The following is a 19676-nucleotide window of genomic DNA, read 5'->3' as shown; positions in this document are numbered from 1 at the left end:
CATGCTTGGGCATGAGCAGAGACAATTTCCGAAGCCAAGTGAGCAAGCAGCCGGCCGGGAGCTGCAAATCTGGGGGATTTACAGGATATTTTTCAATTTGGGAGACCAGCGGGAAACTGATTTAAATCCAGGTGTTTCCCGCGAAAAACGGGAGACTTGACAGCTATGCACATCGTGGATGTTGGCTTTTGTGGCAGATGCATGCTCTATATTAATACTATTGCCACAAGTTTGTCATGTAGTAGAGCAAAGAACTTTGATAACTAAGATGGCAGCCCCAGTGAGTTTAGATGTCACTCCATACTGCTCATCGTCTCTGGGTAGCCATAAGAGACTTTGATGGCAGCCCAGTGGCAACACTGAGCAAAATTACAGTCTCACGGGCCTGTATTGCTGGTGCCATTAGACCTTGTCATAAGCACATCTGGGGCACAGCAGTATACAGTAATTAAAATGGTGGCACCTGTGAGTACAGGCCCTGCACATAGGCTCAGAGGTCTGCTTGATGCCAAGCAAGCAGCCTGCCCACCAACTACACACTAGCTTTCCTGTTTAGTGTGGATGTGCATACACACAGATTAGATGGGGAGGTGTGTATACATACATACACAAACACACACACACACACACACTTTTGAGCTGTAAAACAGATAGGGTTGCCAGACTCAATAGAGGACAGGACTTCTGTGCCTTTAATTGCTCTGCTCTCTTTTGAGTCTGGAAACCTTGAAGAGAAACCAGCAGACCCTTTGCTTGGAAATTAAACAAAGAGTCTGCTGGTTTCTCTTTAAGGTTTCCAGACTCAAAAGAGAGCAGGGCAATTAAAGGCACAGAAGTCCTGTCCTCTATTGAGCCTGGCAACCCTAAAAACAGAAGAGGACATTCCCAGGTGGTTTCACAAGCAATTCCCCTTCCTTGGGAACTCTGGGAATTGTAGGCTTGTGAGGAGAATAAGGGTCTCATCATTCTCAGCACCCTTAACGAATTACAGTTCCCAAGATTATTTGGGGAAAGCCATGCCTTTTTTTTTTTTTAAAAAAAGTGGTATTATACTGATCCAAACATTAAGGTGTGGATGTGGTAAAGTGTTGGGACTGTAGAATCTAGGCCTGGACTTCAGCTCAGCCACAAAGCTCACTAAAGCTGCTGCATTGAGATGTGGGGTTTGTTGTTAAGTTTTCCTGGTAATAACACTGGCACTTCTCCCTTGATTTCTGAAGCTTCCTTTTACACTGCAGTGCCTGTTACATTACAGAGCTGTGGCCATTTAGAATTTTAAATGGTGGGAAAGAACTGTGTGCCCCAACGGTTGTCACCATGAAATTACAATGCAACACTCGAACACAAAACTTTCCGAGCTAATAGGATTGCAAACACATTTGCTTTCTGGAAACAGCACTCAAATTCATGCTAAATTTCCACCAAGTCCCACCAGGTTTCCAGAAGTGCCTTTTATGTCCTGTGAGAGATCCCACAACACAGAGAAATGATCAGGTAAGGAAAGGTGAGGATAACAGGATAAGGTGCTGTCTGAATGCAGCCCAGAGCAGGCGCACAATCTGACTCTCAGCCTTTGAGGATTTAAATGTGGCCGGAATGTGGAGAGTGGGCCTGAAGCATTTTAATGATCTGCCTCCTAAAACCCCTCAGTTGTTGCTGAGCTTCCCATCCTGGTGAAAAAAAGAACAATGGCTCCATCTAAAGGCCAAAGGTTGTTTTTCAGTCACCAGGACAACTCGGGCAACACACTGTCGCCCTAGTGACAGCTTGGGGAGAGACTTTGCTTTCACACGGAGACCAAACAATCCCTTACAGAAAAGGAACTAAGGTCTCCACCCAAAAGGGCTTGGTTCCTAATGCTATATTTCTATGTGTGGTTAATGTAAACCTGCGAGGCAAAATCAAGTGCAAGGTTGGGAAGTTCCTTTCCACCGAGTTCCAGGTCCACTGCCTTGTTCTGAGGTAGGCAATGGCTCTCGGCTAGCTGATACCTTTGCTGCCGTGAACCATTTTGGATTTATTTTGTTTCACCTGTCAGCTCCGAGGGTATTACAAAAAACCCTTTAGACCTGTGATGTATTTAGTCAGGCGTATTTTAGGGGGAGGAAGGTGAGGAAAATAAGCAAAGCTGCTGAGAGGGGAGAATTGGAGGTTTGGGGGGGGGGGGAGAGAGAAATAACAGTGTACATAACATTGCGCCACATCCTGCCTGTTTGTTAAAAGCAGCTTTACCTCAAAGCTACACAACCCTCTCATTTGCAAGTCATCGCCCTTGCACGTAATGCAAACTCTGTGCAGTCAGTTTCACGCGGCAGGTTGTGAACAGCTCCAGCAATTTCCAGCGTGCCATTGCTAACTGCAAAATAATAGTAATAGTAATAGTAATACATATCGGCGAGGCTGAGAGGGGGTTTGTCGTCTGGGCAGCCCAAGTCCTCCATACAAGCTGGTGTCCAGGGAAGTAATTTCAGTGCTGCTAATGCAGCGAAAACAACATGGGATGTAGCAGTTATGAGTTACCAGTCTCTGGAGCCACAGCAGGCGCTGTGATTCTCCAGTGGTTTGACTCCCCTCTAGAAGTGTACTCCATTGCCTCTCGAGACAGATGGATGCCAACAACAGATTAGGACACACTTCTCAATCCCTTTGAAGCGATAAGTTGCCAAATATAGCAATTTTTTACTGCTTGCCTAAACGGGACCCAGGTGGCACTGTGGGTTAAACCACAGAGCCTAGGGCTTGTTGATCAGAAGGTCGGCGGTTCGAATCCCTGCAACGGGGTGAGCTCCCGTTGCTCGGTCCCAGCTCCTGCCCACCTAGCAGTTCGAAAGCACATCAAAGTGCAAGTAGATAAGTAGGGACCGCTCCGGCAGGAAGGTAAATGGTGTTTCTGTGCGCTGCTCTGGTTTGCCAGAAGCAGCTTTGTCATGCTGGCCACATGACCCGGAAGCTGTCTGCGGACAAACGCCGGCTCCCTCGGCCTATAGAGCGAGATGAGCGCCGCAAACCCAGAGTCAGACACGACTGGACCTGATGGTCAGGGGCCCCTTTACCTTTACCTTTACCTAAATCCTAGTTCTGTGTTTTAATGGTAACCAAGGAAGGGAATTGTTGTTAATATTTTTGCTGATGCTGGCTTTACCACCCGCTTTACAGCAGCTAGTTCTGTTTTCTGTAGTGCTGTTTATAAAATGTGGGTATCCACTGCATGATAAGCTCTCCCTAAGAGACAAAGCCTCATGTTCACAGCCATCCTTCAGAGTACCAGCCATGGATCCAAGGCAGTGCCCCCCCCCCGGAAGAGGGCCAGGTTTGATCCCAAGGCTGCCAGCTGCTGACACCTACTTTATAACCTTTTTAAACTCAAAGGAAAAGCTGTGCTCAGATGAAATGAGCAGCGACCGTGAAGAAAATGAAATGTGGTCCAAGCTGCTGGATACACCAGCAACCAAGTTAATGCAAGCGCAAGAAAGGGCAGAAAGGTTTGTCGAAGAAAAAGAGGTACTGTAATCTTCTCCTTTTGTTTCCTTTCATGCCTGAATACTATTGGAAATTAATGGGTGCATATAGGATTAATGGTGGCGGATTGGGTGACTGCAGCTAGCCACAATCTCTCAGTCTAACCGACCTCACAGGGTTGTTGTGGGATAAAAGAAAGAGAGGGGAGAATCCTGTATGCTGACCTGAGCTTCTTAGAAGGAAGGGTAGGATAAACCTGCAATATATGGACATGAAAGCAGGCTTCAGATGCTCCAGAGACTTTTCTCTGTGTGTGCTTGATGCTATAACATTATATCTGGATCCAGTGCTTTTTTTCTAAGAAAAAATATTCAGGGGTACTCTCATTTTCCTACTCATATTGAAATACTGCCCCTCAATGAGGCCAAACTTAGATTCACAAAATGTTTAGGGGTATGCGTACCCCCAGAAAAAAAAAGCACTGCCTGTATCTATATATCTACCGTATATTTTAGCTTACTTTGCCAAACCTTTATTTGGTGTTACAAATATAGGCCATCATAAAACATCCATATATAAAAAATTAAAATATATACAAATAAACAGCCATGTAAAATATGTAATAACCCTGTTAAGGGTTATCTGCATCTATAAAGAAGGGAAACACAAATTCAGAGAAGCTGCCTTTTCTAGGTCAGTATATTTGTCCATCTAGCCCAGTGTTTCCTGCTCTAGGGGTTCCCTCTCCGCCAGATGCTGCTGGACTACAACTCATATCATCTACCTGGCTATTGGCCATGCTGGCAGGGGCTGATGGAAGCTGTAATCTAGAGAAGTGGCAGAGCTTCATGCTCCGGCACCAGGGGATGGAGAGCAAGTGGGAGCAGGGCTGGCACGCGTCCCGGGGATGTGGTGTAGCGCCGCCCACAGGGGCAGGGAGCGCCCAGTGCAGAGGGGGGCAGCTGTGATGGCACCCCACCGGAATCGCGCTGCCGGGGGCGGTGCGCTCACCCTGCACTCCTCTTCCTCCGCCAGTGAATCCAGCAGTGTCTGGGGAGGGGGTGGCGGTCACGCATTCCCCAGCCCTAGGCTACTCCATGCAGCAGTGGCTTTCTAGGGCAGGGAGGACTGAATGTGGCCCTTAGGCCCCTATATGTGGCCTCCAGGACTCTTCCCAGGCACACCCCTTCTCCTCAGGCCATGCCGCTCACCAGCCCTCCTTTGCACCCACCTTGAGTGTGTGCATGGCTACAGAATGTCCTTGAACTCTGATAAAACTGCTTGAGTTGATTGCCTGGACGGAGGGTAGAGAAGGAAGTGTGAGTGTGCGTAACTATTACAGTACAAATGTAATGTACAGTAGTTATTTGTTTCATAAAATTTATATATCAGGGGGAAAAACTGATTGCTTTTTATTTTTTGTAAATTAAATTATAACTATTTTTTATTTACAATTTTTATTTTAAAGCATACAGAAAGTTAAAACCGCAGTAGAACAGACTACAGCAAGTTGAAACTCATACAAGCTTTCTAAATGACTGGGTGGGATTGTTTAAATAAGAACGTCTTCAGCAGGCACCAAAAAGAAGGTGCCTGCCTGATATCAATAGGCAGGGAGTTCCAAAGTGTCGGTGCTGCTGTACTAAATGATCACGTACTTATGGATGCAGTGTGGGCATGATGCAGCACTTGTAAAATACTAATATTCTTCACTCTGCCCACTTTTGCCTCTGGCCTTGCCTACCAGCGCCATGTGGCCCCTGGAACATGTGCCTAGAAGAAAAAGCGGACCTCAAGTTGAAAAAGGTTTCATCCTCTGTGCCTAATGGTCTCTGGCACAGTTCTTTTACCTCGCCAGCTACCTAATCATTATTATTTAATTGGAGGTGCCAGGGAACGGCCCTGAGATGTGGAAGCAAGAAGCAGGCAGATTGGGAAATTTCTTCCTTTTTTACAGCAAATCTTGTGTGTGTGTTTTCTCCAGGCACATAAAGCATGCAGGGAACTGGTTCAATGTACAGCTCTGGCAAGAATTGTCTATGGAAATGGGCACTGGAAGTTGGCAGAGGCACTGGCTAATCTTGCTCATGGTTACCTAACCCTTCAAGGTAAAAAAAGCTAGTATGTAATAATGATAAGATACACATGTCAGTTTGGGTAAGGAAAACACTAAGGATATACAAGATTTTCTGGCACGGCCACTTAAGGGTGTAATGAATGGAATACTAAGCACAGGGAAATTGCCAGAATCTTGGAAAGAGGCATACATTACACTGTTTCCGAAAAAAGGATACAGACTAATTTTTTTGGATACAATGGAGGACTGAAAAATTAGGAGGATTTATAGCAGGCATCCCCAAACTGCGGCCCTCCAGATGTTTTGGCCTACAACTCCCATGATCCCTAGCTAACAGGACCAGTGGTCAGGGATGATGGGAATTGTAGTCCAAAACATCTGGAGGGCCGAAGTTTGGGGATGCCTGATTTATAGTATGCAGTTGAAAAGGTTAACTAAAGAACCCATGGCGGGGAGAAGGGAAGTCTAGAAATTTGGGACTATCTTGTGTAATCTTTATTATTTGTGATTTTGAGTGTGAATGAATTTGTAAAATCAAATGAAAATAATTTTCCCAAAAAAAGGGGGGGGACTCTAAGGATATGATTCCAGCTGCTGGTCACTTAATTATTTCATCACAAACTACAGAAGGATGTGTTGATCTGCTGCTGCAAAAGCAACAGGGAGTCTTTAACATGTCAACAGACTAACAGACTTCTTGTGGCACAGTAAGAGCAGAAGAGTCTTCTGGATCAGGCCCATGGGACATCTAGTCTAGTGGCCAAGCAGATACCTGTGGGAATGACCTGAGTGCAAGAGCAATCTACCCTCCTGTGGTTTCCAGCAACTGGCATTTATTATTATTCTGCTCCTTCTGACAGTGGAGATGGAACACAGCCATTGTGACTAGTAGCTTTGGATAGCCTTATCCTCAATGAATTTGCCTAATCCTCTTTTGAAGCCATTCAGGTTGGCAGCAGCACTTCCTATAGTTCAGCTATGCTCTGTGTGAAGAAGTTATTTCTTTTGACAGTCACGAACCTTTTAACATTCATCTTCAATGGATGCCCGTAAGTTTCAGGGTCATGAGCAACAGAGAACAACTTTTCTCAATCCATAATAAATCAGGCAGTCTTTAAGGTGCCACAAGATGCTTTGCCACTTTCACAAGTGCAAATTTGCAGCTATAGGTCTGTCACCCTCTTCATCTACCACTTTGCTTTATTCATTCATTCATTCATTCTGTTGTGTATTGAGTCAAAGGATTTTATATCTGTATTATTATTGTCTGTATTTGCATTAGGATAAAGTAACTGCCTTTTGGTTCCAGAGGGTACAGCTACTATTGGTTCATTTAAGCTGCTGTATTTGGATCCTCTGTCTTATTGGTTTCCTCCAAAAGGCAGCACTGTGATTGCTTGATATTGTTCCCTCCAAAATGTATCCCTTCCTAGCTAGTCCCCTGTCCCTATAAATGTAGCTTTCCTCTCCTCAGTCTTCAGCCTTGTTCACTGTAATAAAGAGCTGTTACTAGAGAACTGTCTCCAGCATGTTTTGTCAAGAGAGCTGAAATCACAAACCCCACGTCACAACAACTGGCGACGAAGGTGGGATCCGGAATGCTGAGGAGCGGTTAAACACAACCCTGCCTCAGAGTCCGGATTGCATCTGAGAACAAGACTCACTGGCCAGCTGAGAAGACGACCCTGCCCGCTAGGACAATGGAGAGTCCAAGGGTATTGGAGCCCTTCCAGCCATCAGAGCCCCACACCTGGGAAGACTATGTCGAACGCTTCGAGTTCTTTGCAGTGGCTCAAGGGATCACCGATGCCAGCAAAAGAAGGGCCACATTCCTGAGCTACTGTGGGCCCGAGACCTTCAAGCTAGCCAAGGCATTACTTGCTCCAGCGAAGCTGAGTGAGACATCTCTCAAAGATATTCTTGCCTGCCTAACAAGCCACTTGGCGCCTACTGAGACCAAGATGGCCCGGCGGATGGAGTTCCATAAGAGGCAGCAGCATGCTGGGGAGTCTGTATCCACATTTCTGGCTGAACTCCGGAAGCTCGCTCAGCACTGCGGCTTCCAAAATCTGGAAGAGACTCTCCTGGATCGGTTTATTGGTGGTCTGAGCAGCAAGAAAGCCAGGAGACGCATCGTGGCTAAAGAAGAGGTTACCCTTGCTTCAGCCTTGAAAGAGGCCACCGCCACGGAGAATTATGAAAGAGAGGAGCTTGATGCCAGTCGCAAGGCCACTAAGCCACAGATAGAAGTTGCGCATGCCATGGACGAGCTAGAGGCTACTCCGAGCCAGAGCCCAGTCCGTGGGGTTGAGTCGGTGCGTCAGGCCTGCACAGTGCACAGAGATCGCCGAGGCAGTTGCCCAGGTTGTGGCGGAAACCATGAAAGGAAGAGTTGTCGTTTCAGGGATGCTATCTGCCGGACGTGCGGAAAGACGGGTCACATCGCCAGGGTCTGTAGATCGGCGGCGTCGGGAGCGACAGGAGCACCTAGACTGGAGCATCGCAGACCGCCCACAGCAACTCGTTTTCTAAAGGACTGCCACTACGTAACGGAGATCAACGGGAGGGCCGTGCAGTTTCCAGCGCAAGGCAAGGCACACGTCAAGGTGAAGATTGAGGGTCAGCAGTGCGACATGGAGGTGGACTCCGGATCTGCATTCACCATCGTGTCGGACCAGACCGCGAAGACATTCTTCCCCAGGGGTAAGTTGCCCCCTCTGGAGCCCTTTCCGGCAACCTTGCAGTCGTACTCAGCAGGCCGCATCCATGTTATGGGAATGTGTGCCGTGAGAGTACAGTTCCGGGACAAACAGGCTGTACTCAAACTGGTGATTGCGAAGGGCAGTCGCCCCAGTCTCCTGGGCACTGACTGGTTCCCTGCCCTGGGACTGAGTATCTCAGGGCTTAATTCAATCCAAACCGTAATTCAAGAGCAACCCCCCAGGCTGAGACTGACACAACAAGGTATCTCGCCCCTGAAGATCTGGTCTGGGTGAGGAACTATTCACGAGGTCCGCGGTGGGTGGCCGGTGTGATCACCCGGGCTAGTGGACCTGTGTCCTATTATGTGACCTTGGAAAATGGGCAAGTTTGGAAGAGACATATAGATCAGCTGAGGCGCCGGGCGCTCAGCAGGGAGGAGTCAGATAATTCATCCCTGGCTAATGACGCACAGCTGCAAGACCAGAGTGAAAATGGTCCAGAGGTACAGTCACCAGGGGCTTCAGCAAATGAACCAGGGTCTGCTAGTCCTCATGATGACGAGGTACAGGTCGGGGACCCTGAGATGTCTGGGACTCCATCTGTTCCTGATGAAACCCCTATAGCAGCCCCTCCACCACAGGTAACACCCAATCCAGAACCTGCAACACCTGTTGTCAGGAGATCAGGTAGAAGTTGTAGGACCCCACAGTACCTGAGGGATTACGTCTGCTGTGCTCACTAGGGGGGGAGGGGTGTTGTGTATTGAGTCAAAGGATTTTATATCTGTATTATTATTGTCTGTATTTGCATTAGGATAAAGTAACTGCCTTTTGGTTCCAGAGGGTACAGCTACTATTGGTTCATTTAAGCTGCTGTATTTGGATCCTCTGTCTTATTGGTTTCCTCCAAAAGGCAGCACTGTGATTGCTTGATATTGTTCCCTCCAAAATGTATCCCTTCCTAGCTAGTCCCCTGTCCCTATAAATGTAGCTTTCCTCTCCTCAGTCTTCAGCCTTGTTCACTGTAATAAAGAGCTGTTACTAGAGAACTGTCTCCAGCATGTTTTGTCAAGAGAGCTGAAATCACAAACCCCACGTCACAACACATTCATTCATTTCATAAAATTTGTACACCACTGGATTGTAATAGCATGGTAACCTCAAAGCAGTTTACAAAAATAGAGGTTTTGAAGGAGCTGATACGTGTATTCATAGGACAATGAGATGATCTGCCTCCAAGGCGAGATGGGACCACAGTTTTAGTTATCATGGAGCACTCATTTTGTAGCTGCTGTTCTTTTCTTCAATTTTTATGACTGATAGTTGATATCATTGATCATTTCTTGGTGGAGACAGAGTTGGAAATGTGCATTTATTTATAATTCCCAATTTAGGGCTTGCATTGGCATGTTTTCCTTTCTTCCCATATATAAATTTTCAGTTGCAGCTGCATACACAATGGCACAAAAGCTTTTAGCAACCAGGTTTCTTTTCTCAAGTCCATTAATTGTTTCTGGTGGGGATAGGGCAACTGTGGCCATTCAGACATTGTCAAACTATAACTCCCACGAACCTGAATGAAACTAAACATCTAGGTTCTCTGTCCCTGGTTTATGAGAACATTTTTGCTTGAAGTGTTTGTATGTAGTGCAGATTAGTGAACACGTCATTCTATGTGGTTAAAGTCATCTTTTTATTTTCCTCAGGTCTTCCCATTCAGGCTATGCACCATGCAAATTCAGCCAAATGCACCACATTTGCAGGTGGAGGCGCCCCTCCAGCATCTTCAGAAGAAAAAGGAGAGTTTCTGAGCATGCTTGTGACAATCTACTATACTTTGGGTGCATCATATTTGATGCAGAAAAAATATCCTTGCAGTGCAACGATCAGAACAAGGGGATTCGGAGGCAAAATACCGAAGCAACTCTGTTCAGCTATGAAGCTCACCAGAAGTGCATAGAAAAGTCAGCCTCTTGGTCTACCTTGCAGGGTTGTTGTGAGACTAAAACACTGCTATGAGCACCTTATAAGAAGGCAGAGATACAAATGAGGCATATTAAGTTTAGCAAATAAATAGGAATCTCTTTTAAAAATCCCCTCTGAGCTTTGTGTTCATACACTGTCACTACAGTCCAACATGGGTGCAGGCTCTCCGTACACTCATTTCTTGGTGGGGTCAAGAGCCAGACATCTAAGAGGGTATGACTTATGTAGAGGCTGAGACTGGATCAATGCAACTGGCAAGTGAAGCTGTATGCTGGGAGACCTGGTGTTGATTTAGAAACTTAGTAGCTATGTGGCCAACAAGCGGGGAATGAATGTGGCAGACATTCTTCTGAACATTTCTTCTGAACATTTCTTCTGAACATTCTTCTGAACATTCTGACCATTGAAACCAACCAGAACTGTGCAAGAGTACATTGCTGCTCCTGTGCAGCTCCCATGTATTTGAATGGGGCTTGTGCCTCATGTCCGTGATTTAGAATGGGTGACACTTAGATTTTCTACTTCAGGCACCACAATGTCTGGTGGCAGCTCTCTGGACATCTAAAGAGAACATTCTCAGGAGGCTCACAAGAAGCACGTCACGCAGAGTTCATTGCCAGTATCCATGAAGTCAATCCAACTGGCATTTGTGATGAACACGTAGCCGTTCAAGGCCCTGCAATGAGCTAGCTTAGTCTCTGGATTTCTTGAATAGTGCTGCCATTAGAGTTCAGTAGCTGCCTTGTCCCATCACTACACAAGCAGAAAAATGCCCCAAGTCCAGGTAAGGTAACTGATGATGCTCCAGACTCCAGGGAGCCTCACCTACCTGTCATATTTGGCCCACACAAGCCTAGGATCTGATAAGAATCTGCCCTGCAGAGCCAAAAAGGTTCTCTGCTCCTGTTCCAGACAATGTTGCAGCTTTTTGTTTGTGTTGATTTTAATGGATTAAAAAAAAAAAGTTGAGTAGCTTCACTGCTTTTCCTTGACTTTTCTACTGGCAAAGAATCCTACTGCAATCTGCAGAAAGCTGAAAGGATTATGGAAGAACTGAGAGGGATGGATTGGAGAGGGACCCAGACTCCTGAACTTAAAGTATCTGAGAGAGACCTTCTTGCAGCACTGGGCAGGTAAACGAAAGACCAATGGCCTGATAAGGGTACAGCTATTTACTGAACGACTTAAATCACATATCTAGGCTGCAATCCTATACTTAGTTACAGGGTAACACAGTGTTTCTCGACCTTTTTTGGGCCACGGCACACTTGTTCCATGAAAAAAATCACGAGGCACACCACCATTTAAAAAGTTAAAAAAATTAACTCTGTGCCGCCCTATATTGACTATATAATTATGACTGTAAGAAACACTTGCCAATTGCTGTGTTGGTTGCAATCTCCTGTAATAAGGCTTCACAAGCCGCTGATTTCTCTGCCAGCACAATCCTTTGCTCAGCAAGTTTCAGGCTGAGCTCATCCAGCCAGCTTCTTTAAGTTTGTCTAAAACCACCCTCCAGTCGTTTGCACTGAGCTTTGGGAAAGAGGAGGAGAAATATTGCTTTCCGGTGGGTTAGCGCTGGATATTGGCGGCCGCCAGGCACGTGACAATGCAAATCGCCCTTCTCGTCGCCGCACGTCGCGGCACACCAGCCAGCGTCTCGCGGCACACTAGTGTGCCGCGGAACAGCGGTTGAGAAACGCTGGGGTAACAAGTTCTCTTGAACTCAGAGGGCATGTGTTTGGCTTTGCACTGCTAATGAATGTGCATGTGTGCTGGGACTTCTCTTCACTCCCTAGATGGGGATGTTCCTGGCATCTAAAGGGCTTTGCAGTCTTATATGTGGTTTCCTGCAGTCAATAATCCAGGTCCTGCTGCCCGGGCCAAAATCCAGACTTTGCCCCCACATGTCTAACCACTTGCCCATGATGAAGGCACCAACCTGATCCTTTAGCAGCAAAGGAGGGCAGTGGCACCTCTTTTAGATGGTAACACACATGCATGTGCACATAGTACACTGCCGTCTGGTGGTCAGCACTATTATTGCTGCTGCCTACAGGTGCTTTTCATTGATAGAATTTGCCACTAGAAAACTGTTTTCCGAGAGTAGAAAGTTGTATTCTGAGAGCAGAATTTGATTCATACTCTCAAGTACAAAGAAAGTCAGATATTGTTACATCTACAGTATTATACGGTTGTTTTTAAATTGTGTTTTTGTTGTTTTTGTACCTCTTACTGATATTTCCTTTTTAAAATTGCTTTTTTATGAAAAGCGGTATACAAGAACACTAAACAAACAAATATTTTATATTTTCACTTTTAAAAAATTATGGACTTTTAGATCTAATTACTCTGTTCTGCCTTCTAGGGCAAGTTTGCAGCAAAACAAGTTAGAGTTGGCAGCCAGGTATTTTGAGAAGGCAATTGATGCTGTAATTTCAACCGAAGGAGAGATGTCTCCAGAACTGATAAACCTCTATCAGAAGATAGCCCAAACTGAGCAAGCAAAGGGAAACCATGAAAAATCCATGGGATATTTATTACAGGCAAGGAACCTAATAACAGTCCAGCATGTAAACTGAGTTTGTGCTTTTGACTTTATAGAGCTACCAGGTGACATGTGTATTAAACCTCAATCTTATACCCACTTCACTGGGAGTAAGCAAAGGCTTACCTTTATTTTTATTTTTTTTATTTAATAAGATTTATGTACTGCTTAATCCTCAAAACCTCTCAGTGAGTTTACATAAAATATAAGGTGTGCATTCATTTGCGAAGACAGGTAAAGGGTTGCGTTGTAAAAACTACTATTGCACCATCATACGTATTCATATATTTATAATAATCCCCTCTGTTATTGACAGCATCTGAGTTCAAGTTCTGCTTGAGGGTTTCCCACAAGCACCTGGTTGGCCACTATGAGAACAGGATGCTGGATTAAATGGCCCATTGGCCTGATCCAGCAGGCTCTTCTTATGGATGCAGGTTGCCCAAATGGGGCTCAGCATCCAAACACTTCCAATCTCTTAAAATGGAATTACCCTGCAGATACCCTGCAATTACCTTATGGCAGTTCTCTGCAACCTGGTGCCCTCCAGGTGTTTTGGACTGCAGTTCCCACCATCCTTGACCATTGGCTATGCTTGCTGGGGCTGATGGGAATTGGAGTCCAAATCATCTGGAAGGCACCAGGTTGGGGAAGACTGCTTTGAGATCATGGGACCACTTCAGCTGTCATGGTCGGCCATTGGAAACACTGTCTGCTTTCAAACGGAGTAATTCTGTGATTGCAATGTGGCAATAATTCACAATAAAACACAATAACATAACAATAAAAAGAAAACACAAAAATCCAAATACACAATCCTTTTCCTTTAACATTGTATAAAGGGACTTCCTCGAGTTCCCTGTATCTGCAGTTCATTTCTCTTTTATCTTTAGCAATTTCCAATTCATTTTTCTCCATTTTATTTTTTCTTGGCTTTATTGCCCACAGTAAACAGCAACTTAGTGCTTGCATGTCTGAACGTTAAATGAATGAATATTGAATGAATGCCTGAACAAATGCTGTACACAGAAATGCTACAGTGATGATGCTTTCATTTTAGCGCATGTGGTGGTCCTTACATTTTCAAGCACTAGAAAATATTTGCTTTTGGGGAGAGGGGTAAGCTGCTGACAAGACTGGATTTGATGACATGGCTACCAGGGCCATACTCTCTTTATTTTTTTAAATTTATTATTATATTTATATCCCACCTTTCCTCTAAGGCAGGCATAGGCAACCTTGGCTCTCCAGATGTTTTGGAATTACAACTCCCATGATCCCTAGCTAACAGGGTCAGTGTTCAGGGATCATGGGAGTTGTAGTTCCAAAACATCTGGAGAGCCAAGGTTGCCTATGCCTGCTCTAAGGCATACATGATTCTCCCTCACCCCATGTTATCCTCTCAAAAATCTTTCTCGGAAGGTCAGATTGAAAGACAGTGACAACCCCAAGTGAGCTTCATGGCTAGGGTTGCCATACTCCCAAAAGTGAAAATCCGGACAAAGTTGTTAAAAACAAACAAACCACTCTACTTGCCATACATACAGGATTTCCTGGATATTTTGCCGATTCAGAGAAAATCTTTCTGGACGCTGTTTTCAAGCCTGTTTCCCGGCTGTGTCTGGGAAAATCAGAATGTATGGCAGCCCTAGTTATGGCTTAGTGGAGATTTGAATCCTGGTCTCCCAGATCCTAGCCAAACATTCTAACCACTACACCACACTGCCTCTAGCATACTAGAGTCAGAATTTGACAGCTTTGCATGCTGGGCAATGCAGGAGTGGTTTTCCAGGATTTTGTTGTTGTTGTTGATTTGCAGTAAACAGCTTGCCTCTTATGTGGGGCTGCATCCATGCTCTCCATCCCTAGCTATGCTATTGGGAGAGATACAGAGCATGGGCTAGATCCGGGACCCTGAGTTTAGGATTGTGAGTAGGACTATAGGCTCTTAAGAGGAACTGGCTGCCAGGTATTTCAGGGCGCTAATGAAATTGTTCGTCCAGAGCTCCAGATAGCACAGCTACTATGATGTGAACACACCGTGTCCATCTCTTCCTGGCAGGCCCACTCCATGTCACTAGCTCTGTACAAGAAATCCAGTGCCGAAGTTGCCTCAACAGCATGGTTACTGGGGAAGGCTAATGCTGCAACTGGAGAAGAAAAGCATGTGGGTAAGACACTGGGATGGATATGTAAGTTCTTTCCTTTGCAATGTATGTTGAATATCACTTTATACCATTTTGGAAAGATTGAGGGCACAAGGAGAAGGGGACGACAGAGGACGAGATGGTTGGACAGTGTTCTCGAAGCTACCAACATGAGTCTGACCAAACTGCGGGAGGCGGTGCAAGACAGGAGTGCCTGGCGTGCTATGGTCCATGGGGTCACGAAGAGTTGGACACGACTAAACGACTAAACAACAACAACAACCATTTCAACTTCCACATTGCCAAGGAATCCTGGGAACTGTAGCTCAGTGAGATGGCAAGAATTCTGCTTCAGAATGTGCCTTCCAGCAATTCATAAAACAGGATTTGTAACAAGTAATGGCAGGTGGTTATTGCTTTCAGGCCCTTGTTTGTGGGCTTCCCAGAGATTGTCATTGCTGAAAGCAGGATGCTCTATCAGTGGGACCCTTGGTCGGACCCAACAGGGTTGATCTTATGTTCTTATCTACGATGTTCCTTTTCCAACCCCACTGCCATCAAGAGCTGCCTTGTACTAGAGACCAATTCATCACCCAGTCCACAGCTGCCTTTTCTACCGTAGCTGGAGCACAGATGGTTTCGACTCTGGACTTAATGATTTTTCAGCCTCCCCTCTTTAGCTGAGAATACATTTTTCTTCACTTATGGTACTTCACCCATGTCCTAAACCAGCTCTTCTGACTTTAGGGACCCTCTTCTTCACTCTACTGAGTGGGACCCTGGACGCTAGACCTTCCTGCCCCACTCTTTCCCAAATCTCCTACTTGAATTAATTTAACTAGGGTTGACGATAATTTAATCCAGTTCCTTCAACACACAAAGCATATGCTCTACCACTGAGAGTTGGAACTCCTCTTACGCTTATAAGCTGTTTTATGGCTCATGCTGAAAGGAATGTAGCTAGAATTTAGTTTGCTGCTGCTTAGGAGATAAGAAACAACCCAACGTATAGCCCACAAGTTCTTTTAATAGCTTGAAACAGCTCCCTGAGCTGGTTCTTAAATGGTTAGTCCTTTAGGATGAATGAACCAAGATGGAACAAATCATATGCTTATTCATTAAAAAGGCGCATTTCACTTGATGGGAACATGTACTAAGAACCATTTTGTCTCTAATAGGCATTAGGTCAAATCAAGACATAACGTTAGCCTTCTATGTAACTTTTCTACCTCAAAATAACACTACAATGAATAGGTGGGAAACTGGCAAAAAGCTGCTAACATCCTGACACCACCCCCATCTTGTACACGTTTAGATCTTGCCCTTTGCACCTCTCCCCAAAATGTACTGACCAGCAAACTAAGCTAAAACTGACAAGGTGTCCCGTCACCCCTTAACCCGTTTACCAAGAAGCTGTAACTGCTGGCTCTGCAAGATGAGAGAAGGCCAAAAAAAGTAGTAGGTTGCCACAGGGACTGCTTACACTAAATGCTGATTGCCAATAGAATCATTGTTTATTAACCCATGCAATTAAACTGTATGAAATGTTGAGGCACGCTGTGAAAAGATGTGCAGGATTTGGAACACGATTCTCCTGTACCTTCTTAAAGGTAAAGGTAAAGGTACCCCTGACCGTTAGGTCCAGTCACGGATGACTCCGAGGGAGCTGGCGTTTGTCCGCAGACACCAGGTCATGTGGCCGGCATGACTAAGCCGCCACGAGCAGCGCACGGAAATGCCATTTATCTACTAGCACTTTTGACGTGCTTTCGAACTGCTAGGTGGGCTTCTTACTGTACTCTGAATAAATCCTCTCTTTTACCTCCCTGGTAAAAGAGTATTGACTCATCACCCCAGCTACTGGACTTTTGTCCGTAACATATTATACTGATCGTTTTTCTAGAAGCTGCTGAAATGTACTTCCGTGAGAGTCTTGAGGCCTACAAGTCAGCACTGGGGATGAACCATTCTCGGACAATCAGTGCCCTGGAAGACTTCAGTAAATGGCTTGGGCAAGTAGGGAAAAGAAAGGTAACAGCAGTTCCAATGGGACACAGGCGTAAGCCTTCCAGCTGAAAAAGGGCACATAAGGGTGGGTGTGTTCAGCTGATACCATTACCAGCTTGCAGGGGAGTGTGGATTGCCTAGACCAGGGATGGGAAACCTGTGTTCCTCCAGATATCGTTCAGCCTGAAACTCCCATCATCCCTGGTGCTATCAGCTGTTCTAGCTGGGGCTGACGGGAGTCCAGCGATTTCTGGAGTGACACCGTTTCCCTATCTAGGGTGGCCACTTATGCATTGCTAGAAAAGAGGAAACACACCAACAGTAAAAGAGGACATTGATTTACATAAAAATAGCATGTTTATTCGTTTATTTCATAAAATTTATACACCGCTTGGTTCTAAAATGTCTCAAAGCGCTTTACAAAAAAAGATGGTAATTTATGGGTGAAAATTTAGAAATAACTGCTATAAATCAATTAGAAAAAAACACTAATTTTCACCACAATGGGGTATCTAGGTATCTGCAAACTCCAGGCCCCTCCTGCTCTCCCTTATGTTTGAACTAAACTTCAAATAGTCCTCTCCATCATATCCTCATCCCTGCCTGCTACTTTCCTGGTGCCAAGTAGGGACAGCATGGGATTTTCGGATGCCTGAAGTGAATTGAAATGTTGTGCTGCTGCCTTTTTGGCTGATGATAAACTTATTTTAGGTGTCTATGGGGTGGCAAGATACATTCCACAGACATCACTCTCTTTTCAGGGTTTGTGTGTGAGAGAGACAGCATAGATGGGAACAAGGCAGAGGAGAATGTAAGGCAGCAAATGTTAGCCAAAGTTTTAGTACCTAGTTGTTTCGTATTTCTATGACAGCTTGGTCTTGCATATAAATCTGATTTTAAGTAATTCAACACTATGACAGTATAAGGTCCCCGTGTCTTTATAGGTCAATCCAATAAGACCAAAGCTTGCCTCATAAGAAAACAGAACCAACAGTGCAATCCTATGCTTGTTTACTCAGTCACACTGAGTTCAATGGTGGTAACTGGGTATAAGACTGCAGCCTTGCTGAATTTCTATTGCTGAGATCCAGCAGTAAATCAACAGGGCTGAATTTCCAGATCATTTCTCCTTAACACGTGTGTGTGTGTGTGTGTGTGTGTGTGTGTGTGTGTGTGTGTGTATACAGTACACCCCTAACACAACATGGCATCCCCCAGAGATAATTGATATATTCTTGTTATATAGCAATTAAGACATTGCAATGGATTCTTTTTCTTATTCAGCAAGCCTACGACTTACTCAAAGAGTCATTTATATCTCAGCCTGATCCCTGCAGTGATTTTAATGAACAAGCGATTGAAAGATTGTATATTATGGGCTGCATCTGCCTAGCAGAGATGAAGATAAAGGAGGCTTTTCAGCTGCTCTGTAAGGTAATCAATTACCACGTTTTTGTGTAATCACGCTGCAAGTTTAAATGAAGGCAGCTCTTTTTCTATTAAATAAAGGGGTGGGAATTCCCTATAGAAGGTAGATACTATATTTTCAAGGGATAGGGCCCAAACAATTAAAATGATCTCCTAAGTAAGCCTCCCACAACTGGGTGCTTTCTAGCTGTTGTTGGACTACAACTCCTATCACCCATGATCATTGGCCAGTTCTGGTATAGATTTTTGGAGTCCATTGACATTTGGAAGCCCCAAGTTGGGGGAGGCTGTCCATAAACCCTTACATAGGAACCAGCTCCCTGAGCTAATTTCTGAGAGATTCCATCACTACCCTGATCACCAGAGATTCTGGGCTGGGCAATGGAATCCAATGGAACTGATACATTGCCGAGTTACTGAATAGCTGCTAAAGAGCCATATATATATATATATATATATATATATATATATATATATATAGGGCGGGGGGGGGATCTGTTGTAAAGCAGGTATGGGGAACCTGTGACCCTCCAGGTATAGTTGCGCTCCAACTCATATCAGACCCAACCAGCACAGCCAATGGTCAAAGATGGTGGGAGTTACAGTTCAGTAACAGCTGGAGCAGCATAGGTTCCCCATTCATGTTGTAAAATTCCAGGGCCCAAGCCTGCACCTAGGTTCTAATGTTCAACTCAGCCCACGAGGCACCACCACACCTTGTCCTACAGGAAGACCAACTGTGTTAGTAAGATAGCCTCTTAACCACACTTAGGTCAGAGCCAGGTGCATTTCCCATATCGTTTTACTTTAACCTACACTAGGAAACAATGCTGTCCGCTGTACATACTGGGATGAACAGAATAACGAAAAGGAAATAATGGCCTCTTCCGCTTTACATCCATGTAGTGTGAGCAGATCCAGGTTGCTATCTATGGCTCCCGTCACAGGAAATCGAAAAAGATACGAGAGCTCCTGGACATGCTGAAGATGTAAGTTTCATCAGGAGTTAGGATGTGCTATGTGGGAAAAATCACAAACAACAGAAGGTCTAGGCTTCAAATCTGGGTTTCAGCGTGTGACTGCCAGGAGATCTCTGCCCACCTTTGCCTCTTCAAAGTTGAGAAGATGGCTGGCCACTCATCAGGGAACCACACTTGCCACAGAGGGTGGATTTGTCCAAGCCTCTGTTTAAATATGCTCCAAGAGCAGCCTTTATATTAAAAACATATTTGAATCCTATTATTAAAAACAATTAAAAACAACTTACAACCATAACAATAAATATAAAGTAAATAAATGAGAGCTTAACAGCACATGTTTAG

The 19676-nt window shown here is 45.0% G+C and overlaps 1 protein-coding gene across 1 annotated transcript; it reads left to right on the top strand.

Annotated features, from left to right (window-relative positions):
* Positions 1-774: 774 nt before the first annotated feature.
* Positions 775-19347, top strand: TTC23L (tetratricopeptide repeat domain 23 like). Its single transcript, XM_035100965.2, has 10 exons — positions 775-1962; positions 3370-3501; positions 5444-5567; positions 9945-10104; positions 11226-11357; positions 12593-12770; positions 14835-14943; positions 16823-16950; positions 18211-18360; positions 19261-19347. Exons 2-10 carry the CDS (start codon positions 3391-3393, stop codon positions 19345-19347), a joined length of 1179 nt encoding a protein of 392 aa, XP_034956856.2. The 5' UTR covers positions 775-1962; positions 3370-3390.
* The last annotated feature ends 329 nt before the right edge of the window (positions 19348-19676 follow it).

The sequence above is a fragment of the Zootoca vivipara genome, chromosome 11 (assembly GCF_963506605.1).
Source record: "Zootoca vivipara chromosome 11, rZooViv1.1, whole genome shotgun sequence".
Classification (NCBI taxonomy): domain Eukaryota; kingdom Metazoa; phylum Chordata; class Lepidosauria; order Squamata; family Lacertidae; genus Zootoca; species Zootoca vivipara.
The sequence above is the reverse complement of the archived record's forward strand: the minus strand, read 5'-3'. Positions and strand labels throughout refer to the sequence as shown.

Bases quoted from the DNA above. Each gene is read 5' to 3' on its own strand.
- TTC23L (XM_035100965.2), top strand. From the start codon at position 3,391: ATGAGCAGCGACCGTGAAGAAAATGAAATGTGGTCCAAGCTGCTGGAT. The intron at 10,105-11,225 runs ATATCCTTGCAG...TGACTTTTCTAC, and splicing joins TCATATTTGATGCAGAAAAA to TGGCAAAGAATCCTACTGCA. The intron at 12,771-14,834 runs GCAAGGAACCTA...TCTTCCTGGCAG, and splicing joins CCATGGGATATTTATTACAG to GCCCACTCCATGTCACTAGC.